Here is a 17,164-nt window from a genome sequence, read left to right on the forward strand (position 1 = left end):
GCAGCGGGTGCCGGCCCTCTCCTGCTCAGCAAATGCCCACCGCGCCAGGTATCCCTCACCTGGAGGGGTTTTTCCACAGACCAGGCGGGATCTGTTTAGTAATGGACAGATAGTAGCTGTGGGGCATAAAACACACTCCTCCCCGTGTCAGAGATGAAGGTTATAGAATCACAGAGTCCTAGGGGTTGGAAGGGACCTCTGAAGATCACCCAGTCCAACCCCCCTGCCAGAGCAGGGTCACCCAGAGCACATCACACAGGAACGGGTCCAGGCGGGTTTTGAATGTCTCCAGAGAAGGAGACTCAGCCTCTCTGGGCAGCCTGTTCCAGTGCTCTGTCACTCTCACAGGAAAGAAGTTCTTCCTGATATTCACATGGAGCCTCCTATGCTCCAGTTTGCACCCATTGCCCCTTGTCCTATCACTGGACATCACTGAAAAAAGCTTAACTCCATCTTCCTGACACTCGCCCTTTACATATTTGTAAACACTGATGAGGTCGCCCCTCAGTCTCCTCCAAGCTAAAGAGACCCAGGTCCCTCAGCCTTTCCTCATAAGGGAGATGTTCCACTCCCTTAATCATCTCTGTAGCTCTGCGCTGGACTCTCTCAAGCAGTTCCCTGTCCTTCTTGAACTGAGGGGCCCAGAGCTGCACTAGACCCACTTCAGGCAAGGGGGTCCTACCACTGTCACCATTTGCATCACTAAACATAACACCTCAGTGCTGGGAGGAGTGCAGCGATGATTAATCATTAAAGGTTAGAAAAAACCTCTAAGATCACCAAGTCCAACCATCAACCTGACACCACCATGCCCACTAAACAATGTCCTGAAGTGCCATGGTCTTCATGTTTCTTTAACACCTCCAGGGATGCTGACTCCACCGCTTCCCTGGGCAGCCTGTTCCAATGCTTGACCACTTCCAGTAAAGAAATTTTTCCCAAGATCCAATATAATAATGCACATCCCAAGTTGCACCAGTCTGTTCCTGACATCCAACTCACTCCCTTGGAAGCTGCTAGCCTCCCCACCCATCCTCAGCATCAGCGACTGCATACCACAAGGAGGTTTGCAAAGGAGGGTACTTTGTAAAAGACCCTGTGCTTTGTCTTTTCTTGAATCATTCTCTTGGGCTGCAGATTTTTCGAGCTACCTTGACCCAGAATTCTTCCTTCAGGATGAACAGGCATTGCAAGTCAAGTTGGCCAACACAGCAGGAAGAGTCTGAAATCTGTACAACTTCAAGAAGTGACTCCTTTCATGTATGCCAACATTTCAGCAAATCTTAAAAAGCATGCTTTTTCCCAGTAGAAGCCAACTTCAGAACAAGAATTTATGCAGATAATCCAAAGCCAAGCTTACTAAATCAGTATTTGTTAAGACTTCATCCAGTTTTTTTTTTTTTAACAAATCGTTCATTCACAAAGCCCAGGAGCACATTGTTTGCTTGATTTAAGGAGGAGAAAACAGGCACCCTGCCAGCTGCTAGGTTCTGCACTGTCATACAGAAAGTCCAGCTTCCACTTTCAGAGAGACCTTCTTTGAAGGTGAGTCATTTGGTGCTCTGGAGAGGAGCCCAAAACAGTAGCTAGCTTGTGATACTTAAAAGTACACTCTGCTCCCCTGACAAATGCCCACAGCTACAGTGCATCACTGGGCAGCAGGCCTGGGGCAGAAAGCGATGCTTCAAGAAGCCTGTCAGAGGGGAGATCAGTTCCTTTCCCTTTCCCTTGCCCTTCAACAACCCTTCTTACAATAGAAAAATCTAGAATGAACTAAGTCCTGGCCCAAACACAGTGTTAATCAAGTCAGAAACTAGGATTAGGGCAATATACACCAATCTCAGAAAAATAAATAAATAAAATGAATAAAGGAAAGATGGTTTCCCCAGGGTGGCTCTTGCTTAAGTCAGATGGGCACTGTAACTTGTTTTAGCTGCACATGTGCTCTTCTAGAAGAAGGTGTCTGAAAGAGCCCTTTTGTGCTCTGCTGCAGCTGCCCAGCGCCTGGGCAGCCACCTCCTGTGGCTTTGGAGGCCCCTGCTGGAAGAGGGAGATGGGACGTGCACGGCGTAGTCTGGGGCAGTAAAGCAGCTACTTTTCAGCTGGCAAAGGTGCAGTGAGAAAGTAATAGCTCAGAATTGTGCAGAGGGCTTGAGAAAACACTTCTAATTTACTCTGATTTTATTACCTCACGATTCTTGTGTGGGGCAGAGCCCCAGCTGGCTCAGTAGTAAAGTCACACTGCATAGGCTTAGTAGCAAAACAGACAGATAGTGATCAAAGTACTGAACTTAAGACACAGAAGCCATAAACTCTGGGCTAGTTCAAAAGAAAACATTATCCCAGCAACACTTCCTTTCCTGCTCTCAAAGTCTTTCTCCAGCTAAAAATCAGAACAAAACATAGAGAAAAGGAAGAAGTGTGCAAACACAGGAAAGCTAAAAGTCATGGGAGTCGCTTTTTTCCCCCTTCAAATAGTTTAGAGTTTAAAAATTAGGTTAAAAGCGTATTTCAACTGGTTGACTTCCTGGGTTATTTCACACAAAATACCTGTATTTAGATTACCCGGTATGCTAGAATTTGCTACTGAGTTAAAACAGGCTCTTTCAGTATCACAAGTATGGAAATAATGTTTATCTAAACAGCTTCATTTAAGTCAAGTGACTCTCTGCAGACCACACTCTGCAGAGTAAACCCTGCTAAGCAACCTCACAGACCATCAGGTAGGACTCCAGAAGGAGCCAGTTCATCTGCCACCTCCTGATCCTAGCTCAACGTGCATGTCTGGCATGCTCAAATGCAGCCAGCACTGCTCTTACTTGACCCTCTTTCCTTTGGCTGTGTGGCTTAGCAGGTTATTTGCACACCCAGGCAGAAATAGGTAGCACTTTGCCCAGACTTCTGCTATACAAATGTTTTTGACTAAGCACACCACAGCCCAAAGTAATCTCAAACTTGTTACTCTGGCTGAGGTGGGGTTTTTCTGCTTGTTTTTTTTTTCTCATGCAAATATTTCCAGATACAGCATCAGAAAAAATTCAAACTCAAACCAACAAAATCTGAGGTTCTCCCACGCAAGAATACTTAAACATGAAGAAAAATAAAAGGACAGCTTAAATCGTTCAGCTTCCATTTTTCAAAAGGCACTTCTAGGTCCTCATGGTCAGTCTTCTCAGAATTAAAATTACAACATTAACAAAATGCTAGCAACAATCAGGATATATTTAATAAATATTGTGACATATAACCAGAACAATTCTCTGTGTCATCTAGGGTAAATTTACTGGCCATCACCCACTTTATTGCCAGCAGTGAATTACCACTATTACTTCCTCTGTCTCAAAAAGACAAAACCTTGTTAATACGGGTCTGTGTAAAATCAAGAGAACCCAGGCTGCATATTCTACTTTCCAGTAACATTTCTAGCCCCTTTGAAAAACAGCCCTGACTAGTAAAAGAGGAAGAACTTCCCAACAACGTACAGGACTCCCAATATTTGTTTAAATGCAAAGATTTTAATTTTTAGAGAGTCACAGTCAAATATTTGTATTTTTAGAAGGGTTCAATTTCCTTAAGAGCTAAACTGCACCCAGCAGAGTGGTGTGGGGGGAAACCCTAGAGCTGAGAACCTCTAGTTGGTCGTAGGTTAGAAAACACTTGGTTCAAGTGAAGCTGCTTGTTCCCCTGAAGGCAGTAAAAAGTCTTCATACTGAAAAACCTGGGAGTCAAGGTTATCTCAGTGTCTTTGGCACCTGAGAGAGACTGGCATCCAGCCCCACTGGATGTGGGGCTAATGGGACACAAATGCTGCTAAATAGTAGAAAAATAAAAAATAATCAAGTTTTCCCCATGAAGGAGGAGGAAGGTAGTAAAAACAAAAAAAGGGGGGGAGGTGAGGGGATAAAAGGCTTTCAGGAAAAAGGAATCTATGGAGACATTTTGAGTGCAACTGCTCACTACTTGGGAACAAAACATTTTGGACAACTCTGCCAAGAGGAGTTTTCAGAGTGATAAGGTCCTTTTCCCCAACCCCAAGCGACAGCTCTGCATGTGGAGTTCTCAACACTAGTCCAACCAAGCCTTCAGAGCCTATTTCCTTGTCTGGCAGCTCAGAGCCAGCACAGCCCCTTGCTGACATGCAGGCCGTGTCAGCACGTTGCGCTTCGTGACTGCGCCGAGCAGAAAAGCGCCAGCACGTGTGCGCGCCCAGCAAGACGCGAGCGAGCGACGCTGAAACTGCAGCGGGGAGAAGATGGATTAATCGGGCCTCCCTGGCAAGGTGCCACGTGCTGCCCCTGAAAAGCTGCGGCAAGGTAAACAAGGCACAACCTGCACAAAGTGTTCATTGCCGTAAACTGAAAGAGCACTTTCAGGCTCTGCCCAGCATTTAAAAAAAAACAAACAACCAAAACCAAACAAAAACAAAAAAAAACACCTCTCTGCAAAAAGCCTAGGGGTCAAAGTGACACCGAGATAATTAAGCTCATAATCCTCAGGGCAATCATCAGCTCCCCAACAGGCCCCCTCATTGAGCAGCCTGGTCAACGCACATCATTCAGATATTCCGGTCTTTTCCCTGTGAACTCCAGAGGTCAGGTAACCACAAATGAACCTGGCTTGCAATTAAGTAAACAAACGCATAATTCAGTAAAGCATATTTCAAGCTCTGGGATTTGTACAATAAAATTGGAAAATCAGACACTCTAACGACTCAAAGAATCCCAAATAAACTACTTGTAATCAAAAAATCTCATGATTTTCAAGCCAAATCTCATGATTTGTTTGTGGCCTGACTCAGGGTTTTCAGTGCTTGGGGTTGGCAACTCTGACTAAGCAGGGATATGAAATAAGAGCGAGAGTGACTGCCCGCCAGGCTTCTGTTTTCCTAGGACAGAAGACAAAAGCAGCTCTGACAATTCCAGCTGGCAATACCATCCAGGCGCTCCTCCAAGGCCAAACATGCTGGGTAAAATCCCCATCAGACAAAATAAAAATTAAAAAAAAAAATACTATCAGAAGCAGCAGTTACTGTGGTTGCTTAATAGCTGTTTTCCAAAGTTCAATACAGCATATACTTTCTTTTTCTTGAAAAGGGGGAGAGAGGAGAGATGGACCACATTACAGACTAATCCCTTGCCAGATGTCATTAGTGATGAAGTCCCCTAGAAATTACATCAGTATGAAACACATCAGAAAACAGTGAGTTTCCATTTCCTCCTCATGTCTGGCTAGACAGAGACTTCAAGATCAACTTTCATCTGTGGCCTGGAATCAACCCTCCTCTGTGTCTTGCTTAGTGTGGCAGGGGTGTTAAGCAAGTAATTGCAACCATTAAAAAGAAAAACAGCTTGCTTGTTCCTGCTCCCCATGCCTGTCAAATACTGACTCCTTCATTAGGCTTCCCCAAAGCTGTTTCAGCACATTGCAGCAGTTTTTCCCTGCTCCTGATGGAGGTAGGTGGTTCTCCAGCTGGGGCATACATCTCCAGCCATGCCCCTTGCATCCACCTGAGTGATGCCAAATTGGGAGCCTTCCTCTTGCTGCTGCTAACCTCAAGTGTCCCCTCATATCTAGTATCCGGCAAGACAGCCTGGTCAGACAGTGGAATCTAATTTCCACCTCACTACAACACTCAGCCCTCCCTACGTGCTCACAGATGAAGCACAGAAAGAGGCTGAATAGAAGGGCTTTGCTGGTTCTTGCTGCTTTTGCTTCCCCTAGTAACACAAGAGCATAGCCTGTCATGGTATCTGAAAGAGATGCATCGCTAGTTCTTTGTGTTTGGATTGACTAAACTAAAATTGTATCATAAACTGAGGTTTTCCGGAGAAACTTGGTTCCTGAAACCCATTTCTGCGTTGTAAATCTTGGACTAAAGCAGTTTATGTAATGCCACCTATTCACACGGCCCTAACTAACCATAACTAACCATTCCATCATAATCAGTCCATTATCCCTGCTTTATTGTATTTTTTCTTAAAACAGAGATCAAAGATTTGGATATAGTGGCATCATGCCGATTTCATTTTTATTACTGGCTCCCTAGGTCTATCATAAATATTCATTGGCCATCCTTAATACAATGCATTGAATTCTGCTCACTGCTATCTCTGGTACGACTGCAAAGTACAAACAGGGTTGCTGCTCAAACATATTAAATAAAGCAACAGCAAATTTGTGACAGTCAACAACAACAACCAAACAGAAAACAAAAGAACCCTTTTCCCCTTCCAAGGAAATTCAGAACCACAGGAGACATTTTCTCTCGCCCCCTCCACGACTGCAGACATTTGGCTGCTGTGGGAATTCAGCTGTGCAGAAGCAGCAGCAGCTGACCTGCTCCCACAGACAGAAGACATTTTTGAAAAGTCCACAGTTGCCACACAGTGGTCTCTGCGATACTGCAGCACTCCTCTGTGCTCACCAGCAAAAAATCATGTTACCTGGCAGTGGTACAGAAACTGCTCAGAAATGTGGACTTTCTTAGTATCAACAAATACTTAAAAAGGAGCAGGAGGTGTGTGGGGAGAAAAACCCTCCAGGCTCACAGTCAGGAAAAAAGTTTGTGCAGCTTTATTCTACTAAGTCCCAAGAAAAACTGCAACTACCCCAAACTTCAGAATGCCTGCAATTTGTTTCTCTCACCATAACCATCATTGACACACTCCTTTGAACTCCCCTTCTCACCTCAGTGCACCTCCTCCCAGCATCAGACAGGCAGGGTATGAGAATCCCTATTGCACCTACATGTATTGCTCCTGCTCTGCAAAAAAGCAGACTCAGGCCTCTTGGGATAACAACTGGATACTTGAAACAGCACCAATCACTAAAATTAGGGTGGCAATGGGGATGATGTTTTTCCTCATGGTAAGTAACTCTCAGAGTATTAACGCATATCAGACACCTTATGTTCTACGCAAGAATATCTACTCTGTTAAAACAAGATGGTAGGACACAGAATGCACATTCAAATATTTATCTTCTGATATGACTCAACCGTGGAGGTCATATGCTACTCATTAAAAAAGAGATGTAATAGAAATAATCTAAAATAAAGATGAACATTTATGTGTATGAATACATTGTCACAAAAAACTCCACACACCTGGACATGTGAAACATATGATAAAACTGCTGACTTTTTTTACATATTAACCTGCAACATACCTTTGGTCTTTTACCTAGCCCCTTGCCAATCTAATAGAACCTTCCACTAAATGCCTAAAAATCTTTGGCTGATCCAATATTGAAAATATCTAAATAAAACCAGACAGAAAGAAAGAAAAAAAATACTCAGATGCCTTCATGATGTAGCATTTGTTTTAAATGAGCATGGAATTCAAATGAGCAAGTGAGCATGGAATTTAACTTCTAGATTAATTAAGTCTTTAGTGAAATCCATCCCATCTGTATTTAAAAGAAAATCCAACTGTTGCTGACATAAAGGATCCTGATCAGTCCATTAATTTTGTACCTGAGTAAGGTGAGATTACGCATGTTCAGAGCTATGCAAAGGTTTCACTGTTAAAACAGCTCCCTTTCCCTTGCACTCTTTTCCATTTCTTTTTAAGTAAAACTAATATTAACAGAGAAGATGCCAAACAGTTTGCAGGCAGTTAAGATCTTCATGGTCAGCTGTTCTTAAGATCAGACCCATTGAAAGCATTTAATATGAAAAAAGAAGGGGGCAATAAGAAGCATCCTTAAGTCACATACACTGTGTAAAAGGGGTAATTCCAGAACAAAAATTCATGGAATCATAGAAGTGGTCATTTTAAGTTCAGAGCAAGTTTGTTGTTTTGGCTGATGCTGTCTAAATCAGTATCAACAAGTATGCTTCTTTAGATGAAAGATGTATGTGAAAAACACAGATGATACAAGTTCCAAAACAATTAATCAGGATTTGGGGTTTAATATTTCTGAAACAAATCTGAATAAAAACCGATCAGATTCTGAAAATTTGATAAATATAAGCTGCTGAGAGGCTACAACCTTCAGGAAGAAATGTGTTTACAACCATGTGTTTTTTTTCATCCTGCCGCTAGATTTGTTTATGACTTGGAGAACAAACAAACAAAAATCAAGGTTTTGAAAAAAAGAGGATTAAGCACCACTGCTTGCTCAACTGGCAGCTAAGCTACAAGTAGCGAAAGTCTCTGGAAATTATATGTTTGGATCACGGTGAAAGTTAACAATTACACATATTAAAGAGAGTGCAGAATCACAAATGCACCTAGCACTGCAAAGTAGTTAGGCAGTGCTCTTGTCTTTCACTAGGTCAGGACCTTACACTTCACAAGAGGTCAGAAGTGCTGTCTCCTACCTGTCCTTGATACATGAGACTTTCAGTCAAAAAGTTCCTGTCCACGTTAACAAGAGCAATGCACTCAGCCTGAAACAATCTTCGACACAGACCACCACAAGCAACTCACAACTGGTCCTAGTAAAGTGGCTTTGAACAGGCTTCCAAACACAAGCAGATGGTGGTCCAAGTCTCTATCAAATATCTGGGACCTGTTACTTACTGAAAAAAAAAAAAAATCTCCCCTTAAAAAGAAGTCATGCTTTTCATACACCAAGTAGCTGCACTTACAGGGTTTTGCACTCAAAGCAAAATAAATCTCTATAAATGTACACGATTTGAAACCCAGCAGAATATCTGGGGATGTCCTCCATAGAGTACAGCAGGAGTCTCCTTTAGTCCAGAGCAATGCATGTGACAGGAGGGATCAGGGATACCACAAAGATGAGGGATGCTACTTCAGAAGAGTTTGGTTGATATGGTGTGTCAAAGCACAAAAAATGTACAGCAATAACAAGATACCAAAGTGGCTGATGGCCCGAGGCACTAAGCACGAGGGCTAACAACACCTAGCTACGGCAAACACCAGTTATCACATGCCTTGTCACAGCTCTTTGCTTCATTATTCCAGCGCAAAGCCTACAGGGGGGGCAGGGAAAGTGAAACTGCATTGGTTTGTTTCACTGGAGGTTTTGTTTCTTTGGCTTGTAAAATGTCAGCGCACGGCTATAATGAGAAATTACTACACTTTAAGGGTCTGACCACATTTAGTGTTTAGTCTTGCATATCTGAAAGCTCTGATGTTCCCGCTGCTGCAATTACTGGCTCAGAGGATTCACAGAAATAACAAAGCTTGAATTCTCTACTGCAGTGAACCAGTGCAGACTCTGGGTCTGCAACAGACCACCACCTCCACAGAAGCCATCACACAGATGGAGGGGTTTGTCCCAGCAGGTTTTGTGCTTTCTGCCATATTTCATCACTAACTGTCATGGCAAAGCCACAATAGTGGCTTCCTGACAGTACCAGACATAAGTGCTTGTCACAACAACCAGGCTGGCACTGCTTGAGGTAACCAAACATCCTTTCTCCCTGCACATTCAGCTCTCCCCAGACTATGGCTGTTTTCCTAAGATGAAGGTTTATAGTGAAGGATAATGCAAAAATGTCCTTTACCAGCTGAAAAGTTCAGGTGATTCTTTTTTTTTTTAATTCAATATAAACAGCATTGAGCTTAAAAAACATTCTATACTATTTCTAACCCCCTATTACCTTACAGCCACACTGAGCTTTGTGAGGAGAATGGCCTATTGACAACAGGGAAAAAACAGCCCAGTGCATATTTTTATAAATGAGCACATATAAAACAAACAGCACAAATGGTGAAAAATTCAATGTCATTCTTCAGAATGTCTGCAGTGCCACTAATCAAAAATGTGAGTAGTAACACATACAAAAGAATTTTAGATCCTGTTCTTCCTCCCATTTAAAATAAATGTCCTTTTAAGGTATAACATTCAGCAAGCCCCACATACTCAAAACTTTTCTTTTTTCCTCTTTTATTTTTACCTACATATGCTATTTATCTGAATGCTGCATAATTCGCAGATGCAAATAAGTAAAATAATCTTGAAAAGATGAAGCTATAGAATAGAACACAGTTTTAATTGAGAATGTCTTCGATTCAAAGAGCTGCAACACCAGGACACTGCAGTGACTGCCTGCAACGTCTCCTGGCTTGTAAGACACATTGAGACCATTCTCCCCAGCAGAAAAAGACCTGCAGCTCCTAATGCTTTCAGCTTGACTGGCAGATCAATACATTCATGAACCAGGACCATCACTTTTGACAAATTCATTGGAGTTTTGTTAACAGCTCCACATGAAAAGACCTCAGTCTTCTGGCACAAAATGACCAAGAACCAATATTGGCCATATTAGGGACTACATCTTACAGGAATGGAATACCTTTTTATTTACACTGAAGTTGTAATATTTTTTCACATGCATATTTGGTGCTGTTGTTGAAAACAAAGAGGAGAGGATAGCTTACATTTCATATCTAAAGTAAAACATTAACACTGCAAAACTAAAGGCTACAAAGCTACTTCTATGATTTTAAATCATAAAGCTAGGGTAAATGTGTAAGAGCAAGCCAACATTTTTCATGAGTTTTTCCAAAAAAGGCAAAAAAGCACAGCTACTTATTTCTGACAATTAAGCAGCTTACACAGCCTTTGTTCTGCTGACACTTAAAAATGCGGTTTTCAATTATTTATACTTCAACACCTAAAGCAGGAAAAAAGTATAAAGACTGTGTTCTGCAGCACAAGTAACCCTTACTGAAGGGTTCCATCTATTTATAATAGTGTTTCCCTTAGGAACCACCAGTTGGCAGGGTATATGGGCTTGGATTCTGTAATGGACTATCATCCATTGACACTGATCAGTCAGTCATGTTTCACTAAACTTATCACATTCACATGTTATCAGAAATAGTATTTTTCCCCCCCCCCAAGAGATGCCGACCTCACTTAAGAACAGTTAGGAAATCAGAAGGTTGTCCATGGCCAAGACATGCCACCAGATGGAGTGGGTTGAAAAGCTGCCATATGAGTAATTCTGTCAAGAGTTCAACAACTGCATCCAATTCACTGAGGGAGGGTTTAATTTAAGCTTCTAAACGCTCTTTAAAGCAGCTGGGATGACCCACCCCTCCTGGCCCACCAGCTCCATTGTAGTGATGGTTGCTTTCAGCAGGGCAGCAAGATAATGCTAAAATATTAAAGGCTCTAGTCATTTGGAAAGTGAACGTGCATCAGTGGTCTACGTGTTGCAGGCCCTTTTGGAAATGTTATGCAGATTCCAACTGAGATGTAAGTAGGTCTAGAGGCAGCATTCACACAGAAAATGAAGCACTATAGTGAAGGACAAAAGAAGACTTGTCTAATGAAATTCAAAAATTCTAGACCAAGATCCTTCTGATTTTATAAAATGGGTATAAAAATGGCCATCAACAAGAAAATCAAACACAGATGGGGGCAGATCTTGTACAAACACAGTCCTTTCTGTCTCCCCTGTTTTTCTTTTTGACCAGTCAGTCTAAAGCAGGCTTTCATCTATACCACAGCTGACTTCTCCACACACTGCTTTACCTGAGTGTTTTAACACTGTTCTGGAAGAGCCTTCTGTAAAAGAGGGGCTGTAGATCAAGTTTCATTCCAGTTAGTTTCCTAATCAATAAAAATTGGACTAGGACTTAGCGTAGAACTCCTGGCAGATCCTAATAATGACCAACAATTACTTATGAAAGCAAATCAATGAGCAAGAGGTTTTATGTGTCATTTATATACCTTAATCAAACTTCTGAAATTAAACTTTGATTCCTAACACAATTAGATGTTGTGGCATGAAGCAACAATGCACAAGCAAGCACTGCCTCAAAGGCTGACTGCAAGGGCAGCTGAGGATGGAGCCAGGGGAACATGAGCAGCCCTGAAACACACCAGCAAGGGGAGGCACAACAATAGAGGTGAGACAGTGGATACAGGAACAGGCATAAAAACAGTGAAATAAGCCCCTACTGCTATCTTTTTCTCCTGTTCCTTCAATGAAACAGGCAATCTTCCAGTGGTCAAATGAAAGATAAAGACAGTGGAAGGTAAGTTTCCCAGACCTGGATCTTAACTGTGGGAGGTAAAGGGATGAGAAAAAAAAATTATTTCACAATTTCTTCCTTGTTTCTCACTGTGGAAAAGTCTGCAGAAACTGGAGGTTTAATATTTCTATCAATCACACAACATACATTATGAGAGATGGCTAACAAACTCAGGCTTTCTGTCAAAATGTCATGTGTCCCTCCGTAGCTTAGTTCTGGTATTACCATGATGTATTTACTACTATAATTTTTTGTAGTATCTGCATAACATAGCTGAATAACTTAGAAGGCAATAAGACCACAGTTCAAAAAAAAGTTGGAAACATGCAGAAGAGGCTATTGATTGTGCTGTTTTTACTAGTCTGAAGTTCATACTATGAACAATGACTCACAGGAGTAGCAAGTCAAAGAAGCACTTGCAAACCATACAAGCTTGTTTACTCATTTGTTTGCACTGAATCATTACATTCCTCAGTGTAAAATGTATGGGACTTGAGAGAAAGCAGGAGAGAGAAAGAATGTTTTCCAAAGAGCTCTTCCACCCACCATGCCCCACCAAGATGGTGGAGGTCAGATAAGGAGTCTGGGTGTACATCTCTTAAATCCACTCCTGAGAACTAGAGGCTGGGCTGGGGCTGGGTGAAGAGGCCCTGCATCCCTCCCAATACAACATACTCCCTCTGGTGGCTTCACTTCATCTGGCTTTATCCACCACAGGGTTCGAAGAGCAATTAGAACAGGCAAATTTTTGCTTGCTTGCCTGCTTGAAGTCATACATTAAAGCATTGCTTTTTGCCCCCTGTAGTCCTGAGATGACATGAACTTTCGGTGGGTCTGTGCAATTATTTTGGAGAGGTTTGACAAAGTTCATCATAGCATGCATCACTTACAAAAACAAGTTAGTTTTTTCCATGTGATGCAGTGGCATTATGGACCCAGAAAGCTATTAGAATACGTATGAATAACAATTAAGAATAATATCTGTTTCACCTCTGAAACCCCTTTTATGACATTAAAAAATGTGTCTGCTGAGGCCTAGCCACATTTTTCTCTGAGCAGGAGGTGAAGAAGAGTTTGGTTTTCTCTGTGTGCACTGGTTGTTTTTGCATAGAGCAGGGCTGATATTTTGTTATTGCTGCCTTTTCTTCATTTCACTGTCCTGCCTTAAGATTTTATTTTTTTTTTTAATTCTGTCTAGCAGGTTGCTTTGAAGCCTGGGCAATGTGTTCCTATGTCCATATGTTGAAATCAAAACAAACAATATATGGTTAAAACAAAGGTGCTGAGTATTTTTATCTACAGTAAAAAAAAAAAGTATGTTGGTACTATATTGTGCCATATGACTGGACCAAAACATTTACATTTAAAAGTAAAATCTCAAACACCCAGAGACAGGCATAGGCATCTTAACAAAACCAGATTTCATTTTTCTTAAGGTTAGATTGGGATTAAGACTGAATTTCATAGCTAGTAGATCTAATTGGTGGATAATTTTCCCAGGTACAGTAACATGAATAAGCACTGTTACTTAGACATCTGAAAATATTTGGGTGTAACAGCCTAAAACAGTGTGACACTGGGTTGTAATCAATATTTTTTTCTCAAGGTAAAGTGAAACCCATTAACATGCTTGACTAAACATGTCAGCTGTGAACAAATGAAAAAGACAGCACTGAAAGATAATAGATCTGTGATTCATATTTAAGAGTGTAATTCTGATAGAAGTTGGGGAATATTCAGAAATGTGGGTAAGAGGAAACCACACAAAAAGCATGGGGATCAGGCTCAAAAAGAAGGGACAGCTGACATGTAAATCTGAGTCTAGCTACTGATACCCAAAGGCACAAGCAAGACAAAAGGGGTATTTGAAAAACTTGGTTTTTCAAGAGAAAACTGGGCAATAATGGGAGAGAGGAGTGCAAGAAATAATTAAACACTTACAGAGTACAGACTACGTCTTTTCTCCCCAAAACTGGCAGCTCTACCTAAACATTACATATTCTCATCAGACATTTATGAGTATTAAAAAGTGTATGGAGTACCTAAGTCTGGCACCACAGGCAGCAGGAAAAACTGCACACTTGCAATTAAAAATCCCTGTATTTCCAATTGATCTTCTGATACAGTCAGATGTGACATAAGAAGACTAATCTCCAGAAATAAAGGCTATCCAATATATAATAATCATATCCAGTAAAGCTTGCTACTGCTAATTCATTTCATCTTCCTTGCCTTGACTCTTGTCAAGTCCCTGATACAAAACTATGTAAGGCACGTAGTCTCTTTTGTTCCCATCTTACTTTCCACCTTATCACATTGTTCCTGAGACACCACCTTATCTTTAAAACATGTATGAAATTGAAATCATGTCAGATTCCATTAATGTCCTAGAGCCAACATTTTAATACCATGCTATTAGTTCTATTATTTAATACTAAAATGGTAGCAGTACCTCTTCCGCAAAGTTAGTTTTCTTGTCGAGCATTTCTCGCAGTGTCTGAAGAATTTTAATGCAAAGCTTTTCTTCTTTCTCCATTAGCTTCTTTGTGTGGTTAATCAACCTTAAAGTAAAATATTAAACCTTAAAAGAGCATCACACGTTGTTGCTAAGCCATACTACAATTTCTTTATGCAAAAATTGCCTGTCGATGTATTTTTTTCCTCAAGGAAAGAAAAGTAGACAAGAGAAATCATCATTAAAAAGGACAGAGGAGTTTCAAGGTGTTGAGAGTTTTTTGTGTCCATTTGTGTATCTTGCCGCCCACAGAGCAGGCAGAATTGTACATCCCCTTCCATATTAAGATCCAAACATGTTACTTCATCCTTTCTGGATTTAAAGGTAACCATGTATTTATTTTAACTTTTATTTAAAGGCAACCAATAGTGGCCATGCATCTTGCAAACTTTAAAAGCTATGACCTTTTACACCTTTCAACCTTCACGATGGTTGTTTATCATATAATTAGCAAATGGCATTCAGCTAAAACAATCCCAAAAACCTTGTCTTTTTACAAGGAGTCACATGGAAAAGATGAGGAGTAATGGGTGCAAGTTACTCCTGGACAGATCCTCACTGGACATCAGAAGAAATGTTTTCACTGTGGGAGCAGTTGGACATTGGAATAATCTCCCCAGGGACATGGTGATTTCCCCAACGCTGGACAATTTTAAGACTCAGTTTGACAGGGTGCTGAGCTGTCTCATCTAAACTGTGTTCCTACTTGGGAAGGTTGAACCAGGTGATGCTTGAAGTCCCTTCCAACCTGGCATTCTATGATTCAGAAATTCAGATATTTGGATGAAGCATAACCACAGTTTACATTCACACGAAAACTTTACAAGATTGTTTCAAGTCAGAAAACAAGGGACATTTCTGACTCCAACTAAGACTGTGATGGGAGTTTGGGTTTTCATCAGCTTAGGGCAATACCAGAAAGAGCCTTTCTATCCCTGTGCAGAGCAAGTCCTTATAGTGGTTCACCTCATGGCTGGAGAAATATTTTTGAAAATAGAAGGGAGGGGAAATTCTGAAGGCCTTGGACAGGCTTTTTTTCCATCAGTACTGGACTATAGTGGGTAGAACAGTGTTCACCAGATTATGGCCTGGGATCAATCAGCATACAGCAAAGGCCACTGATTTGCACTGAAAGATGGCACCCTTATTAGTACTAAATCTCAGGCAGTCACCAAAAACAGGGTTGGGTGGGATGACACTGCATCACCTAGGCCAGTGATCCATAACCCAAAAGAACTGATTATATTTAGACCACTGCTAAGTTAGTGCACTAATGCCATCATGGGCTCAGTGGAGACACCGTACAGAACTCTCCCACTGTCACCTTCACCAATTTCATGAGCAGTGAGTTCAAAGCAGTGCAGCTCTCAGGCCTGCAGCACTAAAAACATTTTTAAAGAGTTACACCTTTATCTCAGGATTCATGCATAGCTCTGCAAAGCATTCCTTTGTCATGGAAATTACTTAAATAAAACTGGAAAATCCATTGCAATCTACTTGATTTGATGTTGCCTTTGAAAGGAGTTTGGACAGAGGGGATGGGTTGGGAAAAGCTCAAAACTTAACTTAGTTTTTCCCAAACATACAAAGTATATTGTTATAACACGACCTCTGTAGCATATGCAAAAAGCCAAGGAATCAGGAGAGCTGCCAAATGCATTCATTTCCCTCAAGTAACCTCTGTTTAAATTATAGTTTCTCAAGGGCAGTGAGGGCATCTCACTTGAGGACTAATAAAAAAAATTGCAAGACTTGATTCCAATGCACAGACTGCAAATAAAACATCTACTAATTCAAGACCAGGTAGGGGTGCCAATGAAATGTATTTTTAGAAGAGCTGTTGGCAGTTTAAAATAAAAATCAAAAGATATATTTGCTTTACCAAAAAAAAATAAATTAAAAAAAAAATCTATCTCCGAGCACCCCACCCTGCCTCACTATGGATTATTGAAAATTCTCCTATGGGAAGTCTAAGTTTCTGCTGTAGATTTGGAGAAACTTACTAGCAAAAGTAGCCCATTAAGAAAACAGAAATAGGTTGAGCCTGTCACATTTTTAACAAGCTACTAGCATTCAATTTCTAGACAGGCAAGGCAAGCAGCTTCTCTCTCTGCTCCTCTCCAGACTCCTAAATTGCTGAGAAACATAATATGTGCAGGAAAAGACCTCAGTTTAAGCTTTCAATATGAACTCAAGACACCTACATGCTTAAGTCACTGCTGAAAATGAGAGCTAAGTGCTGCTCAATATTTTATCTCTCTGCCACCTTTTCCAAAGAAGCAAATAGGCCTCTCCTTACACCACTTACTTGGACATGAAAGCACCACATCTTATTCTGGCATCACTCCCCTCAGGAAAAAGAAGTTCTGGACTGTGCAGCACATCAACCAGCACCGAGAATTCAGCTTGCATCATGGGAGTGAACTGCTGCTCCAAGGAGGACACTACATCCTAGTGAAAAAGAAGAGGAATGTCATTCGTAACTATGTCCAACCAAGAAAACTAGAAGAGCATTGCTATGGAGTTACACAATACTGTGCAATGGCCTATTTGACCCACTTTTGACAGGCATGAGAAAAAGCCCATGTTAACCCAGGTGGCACTAAAGCAACCTCTTGAGTTTCTTCCTGCCACTCTTCAAGAAGGGGGAAAGTGGCCATTACTGTCTGCCTCACTGTTTTCTCTCTAA

At 41.3% G+C, this 17,164-nt stretch overlaps 1 protein-coding gene across 5 annotated transcripts in view; it reads right to left on the minus strand.

Moving 5' to 3' along the window:
- The window catches only part of ITPR2 (inositol 1,4,5-trisphosphate receptor type 2), a 270,523-nt gene that overhangs the window by 108,048 nt on the left and 145,311 nt on the right, over positions 1 to 17,164 (minus strand). For all 5 annotated transcript variants that reach the window (XM_051628013.1, XM_051628027.1, XM_051628007.1 and 2 more), the window contains 2 exons: positions 16,784 to 16,926; positions 14,413 to 14,521 (listed from right to left, as the gene is read on the minus strand). In XM_051628013.1, the coding sequence (XP_051483973.1) occupies positions 14,413 to 14,521; positions 16,784 to 16,926 (252 nt within the window). The remainder of the gene's footprint in view (positions 1 to 14,412; positions 14,522 to 16,783; positions 16,927 to 17,164) is intronic.

Source organism: Apus apus, chromosome 1, assembly GCF_020740795.1.
Source record: "Apus apus isolate bApuApu2 chromosome 1, bApuApu2.pri.cur, whole genome shotgun sequence".
NCBI lineage: Eukaryota > Metazoa > Chordata > Aves > Apodiformes > Apodidae > Apus > Apus apus.